Raw genomic sequence first — 17455 nt, 5'->3', positions numbered from 1 at the left:
CTGCTCGCATGGGAGAATGATCATATAGTAGCAGCCCAGAAATGGAGAGGAATGTGAGTAGAGGCCATAGCTTATCAAGGAAGACTAGAGAGCAAGCTAGCAATCTCAATAGAAGTAGAAGTCCTTAAGACAGAGAAATTCTAGTAGCTGCTAATAAATTGGAAAATAGGCTGATAAAGGAAGCCAAAAGGAAAAAGTTAGTAAGTTGGAGGGAATTTGGTACATATTCTGAAATACTGACAGAGGACAGCCAGCTTTATCTCACAGATGGATCTGTATGGAAAAGGTACTCCCAGATGGCACATAAGGCCAAAGCGAGATTAGTAGCCCTAGGCTTTGAAGAGAGATTAGGATGTCAGAGTGGACTCGCCTACTGCGGGGAGTGAGTTTAAAGATTTTTTTTGCTATTTTGGCATCAAGGATATGGTATTTTTCTGAGAGATCTGTCTTGCTGAAAATAGGTTGCATTCAGTTAAAGGCAGACCCCACAATGTTCTACTGGTACCGCAAGGAGAAACTAGCTGGGATCGTTATCATGCATGCTGATGATTTCCTGTGGGGAGGATTTGTAGAATTTGAACAATGGACATTTGAGAAGATAAAGAAGGAATTCCAAGTTGGAAGTCAGGCTTCTGGGTCTGATACTTAGGTTTAGACATTAAGTAGAGCAAGTTAGGAATGACATTGAATCAACAATCTTATCTAGAAAATGTTAATTATATCCCAATATTTTGTGGTAGATCCTCACAAAGAGGAACCTGCTACCAAGGAAGAAATGGAACAGTTGAGAAATTTGATTGGGCAATTGAACTGGTTGTGCACTCAGACTAGCCTTGATGCTAGTTATGATGTGTTGGAGCTGAGTACCATGATGAAACAGTTGAGCAAGTTCTGAGAGCAAATTAAATTCTGAGAGATGTGTGTTCAAGTTTCCAGCCTTGGGTGCTCCAGAAGAAATGAGGTTGGTCATTCTTAGTGATGCATCACATGCCAATCTTCCAGATGGGTACTCCAGCACAGCAGGATTCATCATATCCTTGGTGGGAAGGAACGATAAATGTTGGCCACTGGCTTGGGAGGCCAAGAAAATAAAAAGGGTAGTGAAAAGCACCTTAGCTGCTAAAACATTAGCCTTTTGTAGAGGCATTAGATTTGGGGGTTTACTTGTCCAATATATTGATAGAAATATTATAAGGGGCAATGTGGGAAAAGTTTGCCCATAGAATGTTATATTGATAACTGGTCCCTTTGGGACAATGTTCATTCCACGAAAAGTGTCACAGAAAAAAGACTACGAATAGACCCAGCCAGCATAAAGGAGATGTTAGAAAGAAAAGAGATCTCTAAAATAAAATTGGTTGACGCAAGTCACCAACTATCAGACTGTTACACAAAAAAGTGCCTGCTCTAAAAAATTATTAAATGTTTTGGAAGAGGGGTGTCATATAATGATGCAATGAAAAAAATTTGTGTGTATGTGGGAATTATGGACATGGAAGTACGTGACATTATTTCCTTCTGTTTGTTTAAAAAAAAATGTTCACGTTTTTCTTAGCTTTAATTTAAAAATGAAAAGAGGGAAATCTGTTAATATGGCTATCATCTTGTTTAAACCAATTGGTAGTTAGACAGGTGATGGGCATTAATTATCCCAAGTGAATAGAATAACAAACGTACAGCTGGAACACTTTGTGTGGAAGCTATTAGGAAGTTAATAGCACTGAGGAGTTGTCTTGGAAATAACCAGCTTTAACCAAGAGACCTGCCTGGATTAATTCTTACTCACAACAAGAGTTTGTGCTGGAACATGCACAGGAACAGTCCAGATCCTCACCGCCCAGCTGGTTGGCTCTGTTTTCAAATTCCATAAGGACCTTGATTTCAGGCATTAATCCACCAGTCTGTGACCTCCTTCTTGTTGTGTGCCAGCTTGTCCTTAATGAATATAGATGGAGAGGGTGTGAGCAGGATGCCTGCCAGACCAGATGATAAGTATGCCTGACATATGTGGGTGGTGTGCGGTCCCATGGACGGGATGAGAACAATGAGGATGTGTGTGAGAGTGAATTGTGATGTCCCTTGAACTAGCAGTGAGCGAGGTCCCTGTGGATGTGTGATGGGTTTGTGAGTATCTGAATTGAGTGATGAGAAGAGCGACTTACCCTGGCAGCATGGAGGAGATCATTCATCCTCTTGCGGCACTGGGTGGCTGTCCTCTTTTGCAGGGTGTTGGCGTTGACTGCCACTGCCTCCTAAGCCGGATTGGTGATGTTGCTGTCCATCCTGCAACCAGAGTGGGGGGTAGAGGACATTATGCTGGGCCTCCACAGTGTCCAAAAAGCACAACGGGTGCATTATTAAACCTGGTGTCTGCAGTCATTTTGCCTTTCAGAGCCATGTTATCCATTCAGCAGTCATGAGCTGGAAACATTGAGAGGTGTGCATGTGGCTGAACTTTAAATATGGCGCCTGACATGATGAAGCGGCGAGGTGATGGGTGAACTAAAGTCCGCCCGCCATGGAAATGACATGTTTCCCGGGAATGCATAATTAATGTGGCAGGTTTGGGGCAATACAACGTGAAAAGCTGCCTTTTTGGCCACCCACCCACTACCACACTTAGTGCAAATCCATCTCCCAACATCTTTTAAGGGCTCCCTAAACATCACCCCTCACCCGTCCACCAACCTCTATGCCCTCTCCATATCTCTCCCCCTCAGATCCCCAAGTCCTCTCCAGCCCCTCAGATCCTCTATGGCCTCTGAGATCCCTCACCCCCCCTTCCATTCCCCATCAGATCCCTCATGCTCCCTATGTATCCTCCATAGTCATTGACCCAGTATCCACAATGTACAATCCTCAGAGCCATTCAATGTGAATTCTTATAAATTCAGGTATTAAGATAGTAAACCCTTGACAATATAATAAAACTATCATTCAAGCCTCTGTCATTGATACTGAAAAAACATTTTTCTCCCTTAGAGCAAAAGTTTAATGCCTTAAGAGGTCATTATGTTGTGTAAACAACCATGTAGTCAGAAACCCACATCAAAGGCAGATTATATTAGTAAAACTCTTTAAACTGTCAATCATTCCACTGATCAGCTGTGTCAAAGGCCATCTGCTCAGCTCAGGCCATTCTAATATTTTGGATCTCAGCCAAGCATTCATAATAGCCACAGTTATCAAAACATACCATTATAGCTGCAAGACCCTGAATTTGAAACATAAGCAGCTGGTGTTACATTTCCATTTCAAAGCAATTACCTGTCAACTAACAAAGGGGAGAATGTACCTAGATTTTTTTTATTGCCCAACAGCAGGGTCTTTTTTTCAAAATAAAATATATCTGGATATTTAAATTTCATTCCAAAGCATGACAGGTGAACTTCCCAGCATATTTTTCTACAGTTTTTAATGCAATATGGCACTTTTGCCATTTGGAAAAGTACTATAATACACATAAACACTTATACAATGCTGGTCAATGTAACAGTCAACTTACCTTTACAGGTCAGAGCCCTATGATGAATCACTGCATTACAATACAGCTTCTAATAGTGGCATTTGAAGACGGCACAATATTTTACACTTACCTGTCAGAGTGTTCCTGACTGCTCAGCAGAATTCCAGAGCGGTCAAAAACTCTTCAGGGAGGTACTTTTGTTTTGGGCTTCTAAAACTCACACCAGCACACAAAAATAATTTGCAAGAGAAAATACAATTTTCTTGTGCTCCTCACAACAGTGACCCTGACTCATAAGAGATGTGTGTGCATTTTGCACCCAAGACCTACCTGACCCTCAAAAAGGCCACATGAAAATGCCATGGGGTCAGGAAGGCACAGGAAAATTTTTTCTCCTGTACAAAAAAAACTACAGGCAAAAGTTTTTACTCAGCGGATGCACATCCGACCCGCTCGAGCGTGAAATGACGCACGTTGACGTTGGCTGAGCGTGCCAACGTCAATGAGCCAGAGCTGGTAGCACGCCCGCCAACAAATTAAAAGGCCTGTTAAGGCCATTAAGTAATCAATTAATATAAATTTTTTGCTGCTGTCCAACCTAACAGTTGGCAGGCAGGCGAGAAGGCCAAGTGGCCTTTGCATTTTTTTTAGAAACCTCATCCATGGGCAGGATGAGATTTCCAAAAGCAAATAAAAATAAAATAAAAACTTTAATTTTTCATTAACATGTCCCTGCTCATGTTATATGTTTATTTTCTCTTTTAAATATCTCTTCATCTCCCTGAGGCAGCTTCGTGCCTCAGGGAGATTATCATGCAGTGCTCACTCGTGCACATGCGCGAAGCTCGTATTCGACCCGCTTGGACCCACACACACAGCGCTCAGCGCTGCCGCTCGCTTTTCATGCTGGGCGGCTTAATTGGCCCACCAATATGAAATCGCAGTGTGGTGCCAATGGCAGACGGCTTCCCGACCACCCCTGCCAAGCCCACCCGCCAAGGGTAAAATTCTGCCCAACGTGTATTTATTAACAAAAATTGTGGTTTCTTTTACAATTGGTATTTTTGCGAACCTGTCCTGATGAGAGCAAGACAAAAAACTTCAACAGCTTGTCTCTTTTTTTCAGCAATACTCAAGTTCTGTACTACCAAGTGACTTTCAAAAAAAAGCTATGTTCTGCATTTTGTGAGCTGATTCCTGTCTCCATGTGGAGACAAAAATATGGCCCTATAACTTCATTTAAATCATAAAACTAAAAGGTGTATTTCCAAGGAAACACTTTGGAAAGGCCAGAGCAAAGAATCAAATTAGTATTTAATATTTCTTCTCTCAGACACTATCCGTATTTCAAGGATCATCACAGCCGCGTTTTTGAGTACCTAATTTTGAAAAGGTACACCAACTTTTGCTGCTGTTGTGCTGGCCCTTCTCTAAATCCCCTGAAGGAGCCTAATACTCCAAGGGGTAGCCTAGGTTCAGCTCATCCTGCTTAAACATAAACCATTAAGCAGTATAATGAATAGGAAATGTCGCCTTTAAATATTTTGATCTGGATGTGTGCATAAAAGAGGTGTAAGATGGCCCATTAATAAAAAATCTATGGTTTGTTTAGAACATAGTCTATCTCTAATAGAAGTTATTTGAGAGGTGAAATTATGGCATATTGTGAGGTGCAAATAATACAGTTTGAGAAGCCAATTAATAATAATATCATCATAATGATTGACTAGTTTGAAAACTATTAATTTGAAATTAATCTGTGTACTATAAAATACTGATTGACGTTTGCATCAAATCCCCATGTACTTTCTTTATAAAAGTTTCTAACCAGAAAGCAATCAATAACTGTTGAAATAGTACACACGCGAATTTGATGCAACCATCTTAATCAATATTACAATAAGTCACAATATTATGGTAAATCAAAAATAATCTTAACATCTTAACTGTAATCTTGAAAGGTAAGTCCATTTTTCAGATTATGCTACAAAAAAGGGATTTTGACCCAATTGACATTTGCGAATATCATGCTATAGCGGGCAGGAGCTGCAAAACCAATACACTTCCGAGAAAAGTTCTCAGTTTGCAGATGACACAAAGATTGGCCGGGTGGTTAACAGTGAGGTTGAGTGTCTTGGGCTACAGGAAGATATAGACGGGATGGTCAAGTGGGCAGATAAGTGGCAGATGGAACTTAACCCTGAAGGAAGGAGTAATTTGACAAGGAAGTATTCAATGAACAGCATGACACCAGGAAGTTCTGAGGAACAAAGGGACCTTGGCGTGTGTGTCCATAGATCTCTGAAGGTGGAGGGACATGTTAGTGGGGTGGTGAAAAAGGCATATGGGACACTTGCCTTTATCAATTGAGGCATAGATTACAAAAATAGGGAGGTCATGTTGGAGTTGTATAGAATCTTAGTGAGGCCACAGCTGGAGTACTGTGTTCAGTTCTGGTCTCCACATTATAGGAAGGATGTGATTTCACTGGAGGGGGTGCAGAGGAGATTCACCAGGATGTTGCCTGGGATGAAACATTTAAGTTATGAAGAGAGGTTGGATAGACTTGGGTTGTTTTTGTTGGAGCAGAGAAGACTGAGGGGTGAGCTGATCGAGGTGCACAAGATTATGAGGGGCATGGACAGGGTGGATAGGGAGCAGCCGTTCCCCTTAGTTGAAGGGTCAGTCACAAGGGGACATGAGTTCAAGGTGAGGGGCAGGAGGTTTAGGGGGGATGTGAGGAAAAACCTTTTTACCCAGAGGGTGGTGATAGTCTGGAATGCACTGCCTGGGAGGGTGGTGGAGGCAGGTTGCCTCACATCCTTTAAAAAGTTCCTGGATGAGCACTTGGCATGTCATAACATTCAAGGCTCTGGGCCAAGTGCTGGTAAATGGGATTAGATAGGTAGGTCAGGTGTTTCTCACATGTCGGTGCAGACTCGATGGGCCGAGGAGCCTCTTCTGCACTGTGATTCTGTGAAAAGGCATGGAACTGAGAACTAATAATCTATACACCTGCCTTCAAGAATTGCTTTCTGGCCCAGCAGAACCAGAGAGGAGAAGGAAATAAAAGAAATTGTAAAGTGGCTTTACAAGTGGATTGGGGATTTTAACCCATTGAATATTGAACTAATATGGCATACTGTAGAACTCCACTTCTTCCAGGGCATGAGAGAAACCCAGCTGGTGGGGGAGGAAGTTAAAATGTGAGCAGTCATTTACCTCCTTTGATCCCCTTTGCCTTCCCATCTTGGCCTGATGCTAAACTGTTCTTTTGAGCAGATGAGAAGAATACCAACAGGAAAGGACCGGGGTCCATTTTTAAACATGCAAATCAGATACCAATAATCAATGGGCTCCATTTGCAATATTAATCAGAGGCCTGAGCTGGGGAGCAGAGCCAGGTTCTACATAAGGTCAAACCTGCCAGTATCGTGAGTCAGAAGATATCTATCCAAGGTGGCTAAGTGGTCACATTTGATTTTAGGCTTTTTTGTGTGCTAGGAGGAGCTAGAAACGACAAAAACAAACTGAGCTCTATCAACCCTGCAAAGCCCTCCTTACTAACATCTGGGGCCAGTGCCAAAATTGGGAGAGCTGTCTCACAGACTAGTTAAGCAACAGCCTGACGTAGGCATCCTCACGGAATCATACCTTACAAATAATGTCCCAGGCACCACCATTACTATCCCTGTGTATGTCCTGTCCCACTGCAGGACAGACCCAGCAGATATGATGGCACAGAGGTATACAGTCAGAGGGAGTCCTCAACATCAACTCCCGACTGCATGAAATCTGAAGGCATTAGCTCAAACATGGGCAAGGAAACCTCCTGCTGATTACCACGCACTGTTTTCCCCCACTGTCTCTCCTCCGCACCCCCCCCCCCCCCGGCCCACGAGCTGATGAATCATTGCTCCTTCATGTTAAACACCACTTGGAGGAAGCACTGAGGGTGGCAAAGTCGCAGAATGTACTCTCGGTGACGAACTTCCATGTTCATCGCCAAGAATGGGTCAGTAGCACCACGACAGATCGAGCTGGCCGAGTGCTAAAGGCCATAGCAGCTAGACTGGGTCTGCGGCAGGTGGCGAGGGAACCAACAAGAGGGAAAAACATACTTGACCTCACCCTCATCAACCTGTCTGCCACAGATGCATCTGTCCATGACAGTATCAGTAGGAGTGACCACCGCACAGTGCTTGTGTAGTCGAAGTCCCATCTTCACATTGAGGATACCCTCCATCATGTTGTGTGGCACTACCATCATGCTAAATGGGATACATTTCGCACTGAACTAGCAACTCAAGACTGGGCAGCCATGAGGCGCTGTGGGCCATCATCAACAGCAAAATTGTACTCAAACACAATCTAAAACCTCATAGCCCAGCATATCCCCCGCTCTGCCATTACCGCCAAGCCAAGGGATCAACCTGGCTTCAATGAAGAGTGCAGGAGTGCATGCCAGGAGCAGCACCAAGCATACCCAAAAATGAGGTGTCAACCTGATAAAGCTACAACAGAGGACTATCGCATGCCAAACAACATAAGCAGCAAGTGATTGACAGAGCTAAGCAATTCCATAACCAACGGATCAGATCTAAGCTCTGCAGTCCTGCCACATCCAGTCATGAATGATAATGGACAATTAAACAGCTCACTGGAGGAAGAGGCTTCATAAATATCCCCATCCTCAATGATGGAGGAGTGCAGCATCTCAGTGCAAAAGATACGGCTCAAGCATTTGTTACAATCTTCAGCCAGAAGTGCCCAGTGGATGATCCATCTTGGCCACCTCCAGAGGTCCCCAGCATCACAGGTGCCAGTCTTCAGTCAATTTGATTCATTCCATGTGATATCAAGAAACGGCTGAAGGCACTGGATACTGCAAGGGCTATGGGCTGTGACAATATTCCGGCAATAGTGCTGTATACTTGTGCTCCAGAATTTCCGCGCCCCTAGCAAAGATGTTCCAGTACAGCTACAACACTGGTATCTAACCAACATTGTGGAAAATTGCCTAGCTATGTCCTGTACACAAAACCAGACAAATCTAATCCAACCAATTACCGTTCCATCAGTCTCCTCTCCATCATCAGTAAAGTGATATTTAAAAGATTTAAAAGATTATCAGTAAAGTGATGGAAGGGGTCATCAATTGTACTATCAAGCAGCACTTGCTTAGCAACAACCTACTCACTGACACCCAGTTTGGGTTCCGCCAGGGCCACTCAGCTCCTGACCTCATTAGTCTTGGTTCAAACATGGACGAAAGAGCCCGAGGTGAGGTGAGAGTGACTGCCGTTGGCATCAGGTCAGCATTTCACCAAGTGTAGCATCAGAAAGCCTTAGCAAAACTGGAGTAAATGGAAATTGGGAGAAAACTCTGCACATAGGAAGCTGGTTGTGGTTGTTGGAGGTCAAACATCACAGTTCCAGGACATCACTGCAGGAGTTCCTCAGGGTAGTGTCCTCAGCCCAACCATCTTCAGCTGCTTCATCAATGACCTTCCTTCCATCATAAGCTCAGAAATGGGGATGTTCGCTGATGATTGCACAATGATCTGTACCATTTACAACCCCTCAGATACTGAAACAATCCATGTCCAAATGCAGAAAGACCTGGACAATATGCATGCTTGGGCTAACAAGTGGCAAGTAACATTTGCATCCATGGGATGCCAGAAAATGACCATTTCCAACAAAAGAGAATAACCATTGCACCTTGACATTCAATGACATTACCATTGCTGAATCCCCCAATATCAACATCCTGGGGGTTACCATTGACCAGAAACTGAACTGGACTAGCCATATAAATACTGTGGCTACAAGTGCAGGTCAGAGGCTAGGAATCCTGCAGCAAGTAACTCACCTCCTGGCTTCCCAAAGCCTGTCCACCACCTACAAGGCACAAGTCAGGAGTGTGATGGAATACTGTCCACTGGCCTCAATGAGTGCAGCTCAACAACACTCAAGAAGCTTGACACTATCCAGGAACAAAGCATCCTGCTTGACTGGCACCCCATCCACAAACATTCACTCCCTCTACAAGATGCACTTCAGGAACTCCATAAGGCTCCTTAGACAGCAGCTTTCAAACCCAAAACCACTACCATCTAGAAGAACAAGGGCAGCAGATGCATGGAAACACCATCACCTGGAAGTTCCCCTCCAAGTCACTCACCATCCTGACTTGGAAATATATTGTCATTCTTTCTCTGTCACTGGATCAAATTCCTGGAAGTCCCTCCCTAACAGCACTGTATGTGCACCTACACCACATGGGCTGCAGCAGTTCAAGAAGGCAGTTCATCATCACCTTTTCAAGGCCAATTAGGGATGGGCAATAAATACTGGCCTAGCCAGTGATATCCACATCCCATGAATGAACTTTTTAAAAATCCTGTCACCATTCACTTTGATTGTGGGCTGCAGCTTCCTGCTGCAGAATTCCCACCCCAGCCCACCACGTTCAGGCAGATCAGCAAGGAAGTGTTTTGAATATAGCCAACAGTTAAGATCAGGTGGACATCCACATTTCCAAACTCTGTGTTCGCCACCCTCTTTGGGGTCATGTGAAGTCTACTGCTTAAAATTGGGGCCTAAAAATTTTCATCAGGTTTTACAACGCTGAGGGACAGAAGTTGAGTATTGCAGAATAAAGAGACATGTCTAAGCTTTTTGTTTTGCACTGATCAGCACACTCACAAGAAAAAAACTTTTCACACAATGAGTGGTTCGGATCTGGAATGCACTGCCTGGAAGTGTGGTGGAGGCAGATTCTATCGAGGCATTCAAGGGGGAATTAGATGATGATTTGAATGGAAGCAATGTGCATGGGTATGGAGAAAAGGCAGGGCAATGGCACTAGGTCATAATGCTCATTTGGAGAGCTGGTGCAGAAACAATGGGCTGAATAGTCTCTTCCTGTGCCTTTAAAATTCTGTGATTTTGTGAAGAATGCCAATATAAAGGGGAAAACAACAATTTATACTGTATGTGAAGAGAATGCTGATTGGTTTGCAAGTGGCGTTGCCATGGAGAATGCATCACTGATGGTTACTGACAGTTAACTGCCAAGCAATGTTTGAAATTTAATCCAGGCAACTTGACCCTGATTGGTCAAGGCATTGTCCTGAGGAATGAGTCAATGAATGGCTGTCACTTGTTTAGCTGAAACAGGCACCATGTGCGTACATGTTCTTTCCATCTGCAAAGAACAGGGCCCTGTGTATTAATATATGTAGCTTCCAGTACACGCAAATACACCACACTGTCCGACTGATCCCAACTGACAATCTTAAATTGGTTGTCAGCGTAATTCGAAGCACATTGAGGATTATTTAGCAAATCTTGTCCAATCGCAGAATCACATCTAATGTTGGACATTGTGTTTTGTGTTTTGCCAACACAGGCTGGTTGGTTACGGTCTGTACCATGCCCGTTGCAAACATGCTGTTTGATATGATCTACCAGTCTTTGGGATGTACATACCTAGCATCACACTGGCACTGAAGTTCATACACCACTTTACTTATTTGTGTGATAGGCAGAGCTTCTTTTTGGCTTGAAGGCACCATCCTGTTAGTGGCGAACACCACTCCTGTTGCTACTGCATAGTAGTATGAAACAGCTAGCTTCACCTGTTGTTCAAATTTTTGAGATAACATGCCCTTCCAGGGTAATCTGAGGTAGAATGGGTACTTTCCAGGGCCAAAAATGAATGCTTTAGGCCCACTCATGAGTTTGCATGATATACAGCGCAAAATGATCTGATCAGGGTAGCCATTACCCAGCAGGATGCCTTTGAATAGCCCTATTTCAGCATCAAGCTTGCATGGTAAGCAAATAGTTCAGGCCCTAGTTACAAGGTTGCCGATAAGACCAATCTTATAGCGTGTGGAATTGTAAGAATCCCAACGTGGACTGTCATGACTCACTGTGAATAGTGCACTGTAATATCAAGCCCCACTGCTCCCCAAGCCGTGACAAATGTGAAAAGTTTGATCAAACTACCAGATTGCCCCAATTCTACCTAACTGTTTAATTTAGGCTAACAGAATACAAGCACCAGATTTGTAAACTTAATAAGTAAATAACTGTTTATTGAACAAATTGTCTTTAATTAGTGGCAAAAGAAAGAAACATGAACTGCTAGCTTCGAACATCCTTCTTAAATCCCTATGCGCACGCACACGCACACACACACACACACACACACACACACAAACACACATGACGCATAAGACACACATAAGGGTAGGATAAAATAGTTCAATAGCACCAATCTGGAGTACAGGATTTGATGGGTTGACTTTGATCGGTGTCTTCCAAATTCCTTTCAGTTCTTGTTGGAGACACAAGGTGGTCTTCCAGCACTTTCAGTATTTAGTTCGCTGGTTGAGAACTTGCTTTTCAATGTCTCTAACAGTGGTTTTCCCCTTTTCCTTTTTACAGAGCTTTCCTCAGAGAGAGAGACAGCAGGTTATAAAGATATGAGGAAGAGATTTTAGATGTTTTCTATTTGCAGGCCAGTAGCTTTCTGATGCCTGGTTCTTCACGCAAAACATTGGTCACCTGGTCAGGAGCCAATTAAAATGCTATTGTCAGGCAGCTCCCTTGGTCCAGGGCTCTTTTCTGGTACCATCCTGTCTTTCAGGGCACACTCTGTTCCAGGACTGCAACATTGTATACATCTCTCATTCTATTCCAGTGGATATGTCTTTCAACCTGCAGCCATTGTAATTTTACCATAGTCCAACAGAAAATAAAAAGATATGTTCTTTACAACATTCCAACAGAAATAAAAAAAATACTTTTTTTTATTCATTCACAGGTTGTGGGCTTTGCTGGCTGGGCCAGTATTTATTACCCATTCCTAGTTGCCCTTAAGAAGGTGGTGGTGAGCTGCTTCCTTGAACTGCTGCAGTCCATGTGGTGTAGGTACACCCAAAGTGCTGTTAAGCACTTTTGAATGAGCGACAGTGAAGGAACAGCAATATATTTCCAAGTCAGGATGGTGAGTGACTTGGATGGGAACTTCCAGGTGGTGATGTTCTCATCTATGTGCTGTCCTTGTCCTTCTACCTAGGTAGCAGTCGTGGGTTTGGAAGGTGCTGTCTCAGGAGCCTTGGTGAATTCTTGCAGTGCATCTTGTAGATGATATACACTGCTGCTACTGTGCGTCTATGGTGGAGGGAGTGAATGTTTGTGGATGTGGTGCCAATCAAGTGGACTGCTTTGTCCTGGACGTAGTCCAGCTTTTTCAGTGTTGTAGGAGCTGCACTCATCTAGGCAAATGGGGAGTATTCCAATAAATTCCTGACTTGTGCCTTGTAGGTAGTGGACAGGCTTTGGGGAGTCAGGAGGTGAGTTACTCGTCACATGATTCCTAGTCTCTGACCTGTCCTTCTAGCCACATTCCTGGCTTCTGATGTCTGACCACAGTATTTATAAGGCTAGTCCAGTTCAGTTTCTGGTCAGTGGTAACCCCCAGGATGTTGATAGATGGGGATTCAGTGATGGTAGTGCCATTGAACATCAAGGGGCGATGGTTGGATTCTCTCTCGTTGGAGATGGTCATTGCCTGACACTTGTCTGGCGCAAATGTTACTTGCCACTTGTCAGCCCAAGCCTGGATATTTTCCAGGTGTTGCTGCATTTGGACATTTTATTTGATACAGTATATTGGCAGATTTCTCAATTAGTATGTCAAGGAAGGGGAGTTAATTTGACTGCTGCATTTCATAGGTGAATTTAAGCGCAGGATGGAGCCCATTAAGATGTGTAAGGAAATTGTGACATGCTGCTGCGCATTTAAGTATAGCAAATGTATCATCCACATATCAGAAATATGCGAGGGGTAAGAGGTTAGGTGTCATTCCATTGAAGACACGTTTCCCATGGAACCCAACGAAGATGTTTGCAAATGCTGGCCTTATAGAAGATCCCATGTCAACACCATCTACTTAAGAATACATGTTATCATTAAAACTGAACTCAACTGCATGAGTTGCTGAGTTCATAAGTTCAATTAATATTGATTCATGCAATGGTGGATGTTCTAGATTGCCATGACATAGTGCTGCAGCACACAAATCTATGGCTTCCTTAAGTAGAACATTGGTGAATAAGTAAGCAATAGCAAATGAGCACATGGGCACAGCATTCTATCGATATGCAAATCCTGTATGGCCTTCACAAATGTGAAGGAGTCTTTCACCATGTATGTGGAAAACCTAGTCAAAACTGGTTGTAACAATTCACCTAACCATTTGGCTAATTCATGTTGTGCAGAACCAGTCATAGGTAAGAAGGGGCGTAGAGGTACATCACTTTTGTGCTGTTCCTCACACTACATATATTAATACACAGGACCCTGTTCTTTGCAGACAGAAAGAACATGAAAGAACATTGCACCTGTTTCAGCTAAACAAATAAGTGATAGCCATTCACTGACTCATCCCTCAGGGCAATGCCTTGACCAATCAGGGTCAAGCTGCCTGGTTTAATTTTTAAACAATGCTTGGCAGTTAACTGTCATTCACCATCAGTGGTGTATTCTCCATGGCAATGCCACTTGCCAACCAATCAGCACTCTCTTCACATACAGTATAAATTATTGTTTCCCCCTTATATTGGTATTCTTGCGAATGTCCTGATGAGTGCAAGACGAAAAGCTTAGTGTCACGAAGCCTTTAATGCATGTAATATTATTGGAAAATATTTTTCTTTTAAAATAGAGATTTAGTCTGTGGATGTGCCTTAATTGGATTAAAGTCAGCTAGCCTGGGTGCTTTGATGTTTACTAGTTTTGATACGTAAGAGAGATAGGGCAGAATTTTCTGCCTACCGGGTGGGCGGGCCTGACCCAAGCTCCGACAGGTGGGGAGCCAATCCCCGCTAAAGAAGCGGGCCCCGCCCCCACTTTACGTGGGTGGGCCAGTTAAGGCCTGCCCAGCGTGACGTCTGGCAGGAAGCGCTATGCGCTTCCTATGCGGGCGGGTGGGGATTCCCCAAAAGCAAGAGTGCAGTCTTTCGCACATGCGCACATCTCCCTGAGGCTAAGTGCTGCCTCAGGGAGATCGCTTACATTTTTAAAAATATCAAAATTAGAAAAAGAAAATCCCTAACATGTCCCCCTTGTGTGACAATGTCACTTGAGATGGGACATGTTCATAATTTACATTATAAGTTTATTAAACTTTTTCAATCCCTACATGAAACCTCATCCTGTCAGTGGATGAGGTTTCATGTTTTTTCTATTGCCCGCCAGGGCTCCTGGCCTGCCCACCAACTTTAAGGTTGGATGGACAAGTTCTTTAATTGTTTCAATGATCCTGTCAATGGCCTCAATTGGCTATTGACAGGTCGGCGGGCGCACAGCTGCTTTGACTGAGCCCCCATCTTTCTGAAAATTTAAATGAGGCGGGATGATGTCAGGGGGAACCCCTGACATCATCCCATGTCATTTTACGCATCGGCGAGTGGGGCCCACCCCCTGCTCACCGACGGCAAAATTCAGCCCATAATGTATTTGCATTTTTTGAATAGAGCATTCAAGAAGTGGAGTGAAAACTGACACCTATCTAGCGGATACCAAGCACTATTTTTATATTACTAATAAAATTGGTACTATGAAAGGTGTTTTATTGTTAGAAGAGGCTGGTGATAAAATGAGGATTTACATTCAATGAGCGGTGCTAGGTGCTTCATCAGTTTTCAGGTGTGCAGAGCAGAGGCAATGTGAGATCAAAAGACAGCTGTCAGCCTCCAACCGTCTCCACAGGAATCAAAGTGAGAAGAACCTCATTTTGAATTTGTAAGGTGAAAATACTTTGCCTGTGTTTGGCTAAGTCTACGAGTTGCTGTTTCCTTAATGGAGCTTAGTGTGGGAATTTGTTAAAAGTTATGATAGTATTAATTTGAAGCCGACACCGGCTTCAAATGCGTATGTATATTTTAACTTATGTAAATTAATAAAATGTTTCATTTTGTTTAATGTAAAACCTCGAGAACTGGTGGTCTAATTCCTGAATTTCAAACATAACACTTAAAATTATAGGTTATGACAGTTGTTTAAAGTTTCTCTCTGGGATTTTTAAATAACCCTGCTTTACCAACTGCATCAGTCATAACATTTAGATATGTCCCTTTTTTTCAGCAATACTGATGGGCAGTAATATAATACATGCTAGCATGGATTTAAGACATTATATTTTATGAATTATATTTGAATAAGCAATTATACGAAATAAGTTATTTTTAAAATTAATGTTATTTAATTGTTGAGATACGTTTTGGAAAAATCTTTCAAGAAAGGTTTCAACTCGAATTTGTCACATCTTACTTTACAGGAATACTTTTGTTCAAAGTTTCTGGTCTAACATTGATGATCTAAAATCACTCAATATTTATGTATTTTTATCTTTTCTACAGGCCTTACAGCTGCAGCATCCCTTGTGTCCTTGGCCTGGGCCTTGGCTTCCTACCAGAAGGCTCTTCGTGACTCTAGAAATGATAAAAAACCCATCAGTTATATGGCTGTTATCATTCAATTCTGTTGGCATTTCTTCACAATTGCAGCCAGAGTCATTACTTTTGCCTTGTTTGCATCAGTTTTCCAGCTTTATTTTGGGATCTTCATTGTCTTGCACTGGTGCATCATGACTTTCTGGATTGTTCATTGTGAAACAGAGTTCTGCATAACAAAGTGGGAGGAGATTGTATTTGACATGGTTGTGGGAATAATCTACATTTTCAGTTGGTTCAATGTTAAAGAAGGAAGAACTCGGTGTCGGCTATTCATCTACTACTTTGTAATCCTTTTGGAAAACACTGCCTTGAGTGCACTGTGGTACTTGTACCGAGCGCCTCAAATAACAGATGCTTTCGCCATACCAGCGCTTTGTGTTGTCTTTAGTAGTTTTTTGACTGGAATCGTTTTTATGTTGATGTACTATGCCTTTTTTCATCCAAATGGACCAAGGTTTAGCCAGTCACCAACTTGTGCTTGCAAGGAGCCTGTGGCCACTTTCAATTTGCCTGCAGAGGCAGCAACAAATGCTTTGAAGGCTGTGTCCCAAAACAGGGAACAGAAATTCACAGAAAGAGATGGTTGCATGCCTGTTTTTCAGGTCAGACCTACTGCACCTTCCACACCATCTTCTCGCCCTCCACGGATAGAAGAAACTGTGATCAAAATAGACCTTTTGAGAAACAAGTATCCAGCATGGGACAGACATGTTTTGGACAGAAGTCTACGAAAGGCCATCCTTGCTTTTGAATGTGCATCCGCGCCACCTCAACTTCAATATAAGGACGAAGCCCTCATTGAAGAACGGCTGGAGTATGAAACAACTCTGTGATACGTTAACAAGTTGTTTTGTCAAGAAAACCTGTTGCCAAACCAGTGGTTAAAAGTAGGGTTATGGCGACAGCAATGGGTGGAAGATTTCCTCTGTCTGCTGCATCTCGTGAGATTGTAAACATATTCTTTACAAAGCAGTCTATGATTTTGATGCACACAGTACTTTAATGTATGTGTTGTCATGAGCATCAATGTTTATGAACTTGGTGAGGCAGACAAATATTACTATGATTATCATTTTCTTATAACTTTAATAATATGGTGCTAATTCATCTGCCAACATAATTTACCAAAATTGGGCTTCTCTAAGCTGTCAAGAATTCAAATGCATTATTTGCTGGCAGTATGAACATGCACATTTTCTAGTATCTAAAAATGAACACCATTTGCAAAATGTGTCTCTGATTTGTGTAATCAAGAGTTAAAATGTGATTTTTTTTTTATATATATATTGTGAACTATAGTTGAAGGTAACTTTTTAAATGGATAATCGTGATATTGTGAACTAAATTTTATGCAGATATTGAAAACAATCTTGGCAGCTTTCCATTCTGGATTGAATCGTGGTGAGAGCGGAAATAGAATTTTAAGTATCTAGATATATGTATAAAGTTTAA

At 42.6% G+C, this 17455-nt stretch overlaps 1 protein-coding gene across 1 annotated transcript in view; it reads left to right on the top strand.

Moving 5' to 3' along the window:
- The window catches only part of xkr4 (XK related 4), a 347720-nt gene extending 330884 nt beyond the window's left edge, over nucleotides 1-16836 (top strand). The window contains exon 3 of the mRNA XM_041190264.1: nucleotides 15908-16836. Coding sequence (XP_041046198.1) covers nucleotides 15908-16836 — 929 coding nt within the window. The remainder of the gene's footprint in view (nucleotides 1-15907) is intronic.
- Nucleotides 16837-17455: the final 619 nt, after the last annotated feature.

The sequence above is a fragment of the Carcharodon carcharias genome, chromosome 6 (genome assembly GCF_017639515.1).
Source record: "Carcharodon carcharias isolate sCarCar2 chromosome 6, sCarCar2.pri, whole genome shotgun sequence".
NCBI classification, from domain to species: domain Eukaryota; kingdom Metazoa; phylum Chordata; class Chondrichthyes; order Lamniformes; family Lamnidae; genus Carcharodon; species Carcharodon carcharias.
Note: the sequence above shows the minus strand (reverse complement) of the source record. Positions and strands in the feature narration are given on the sequence as shown.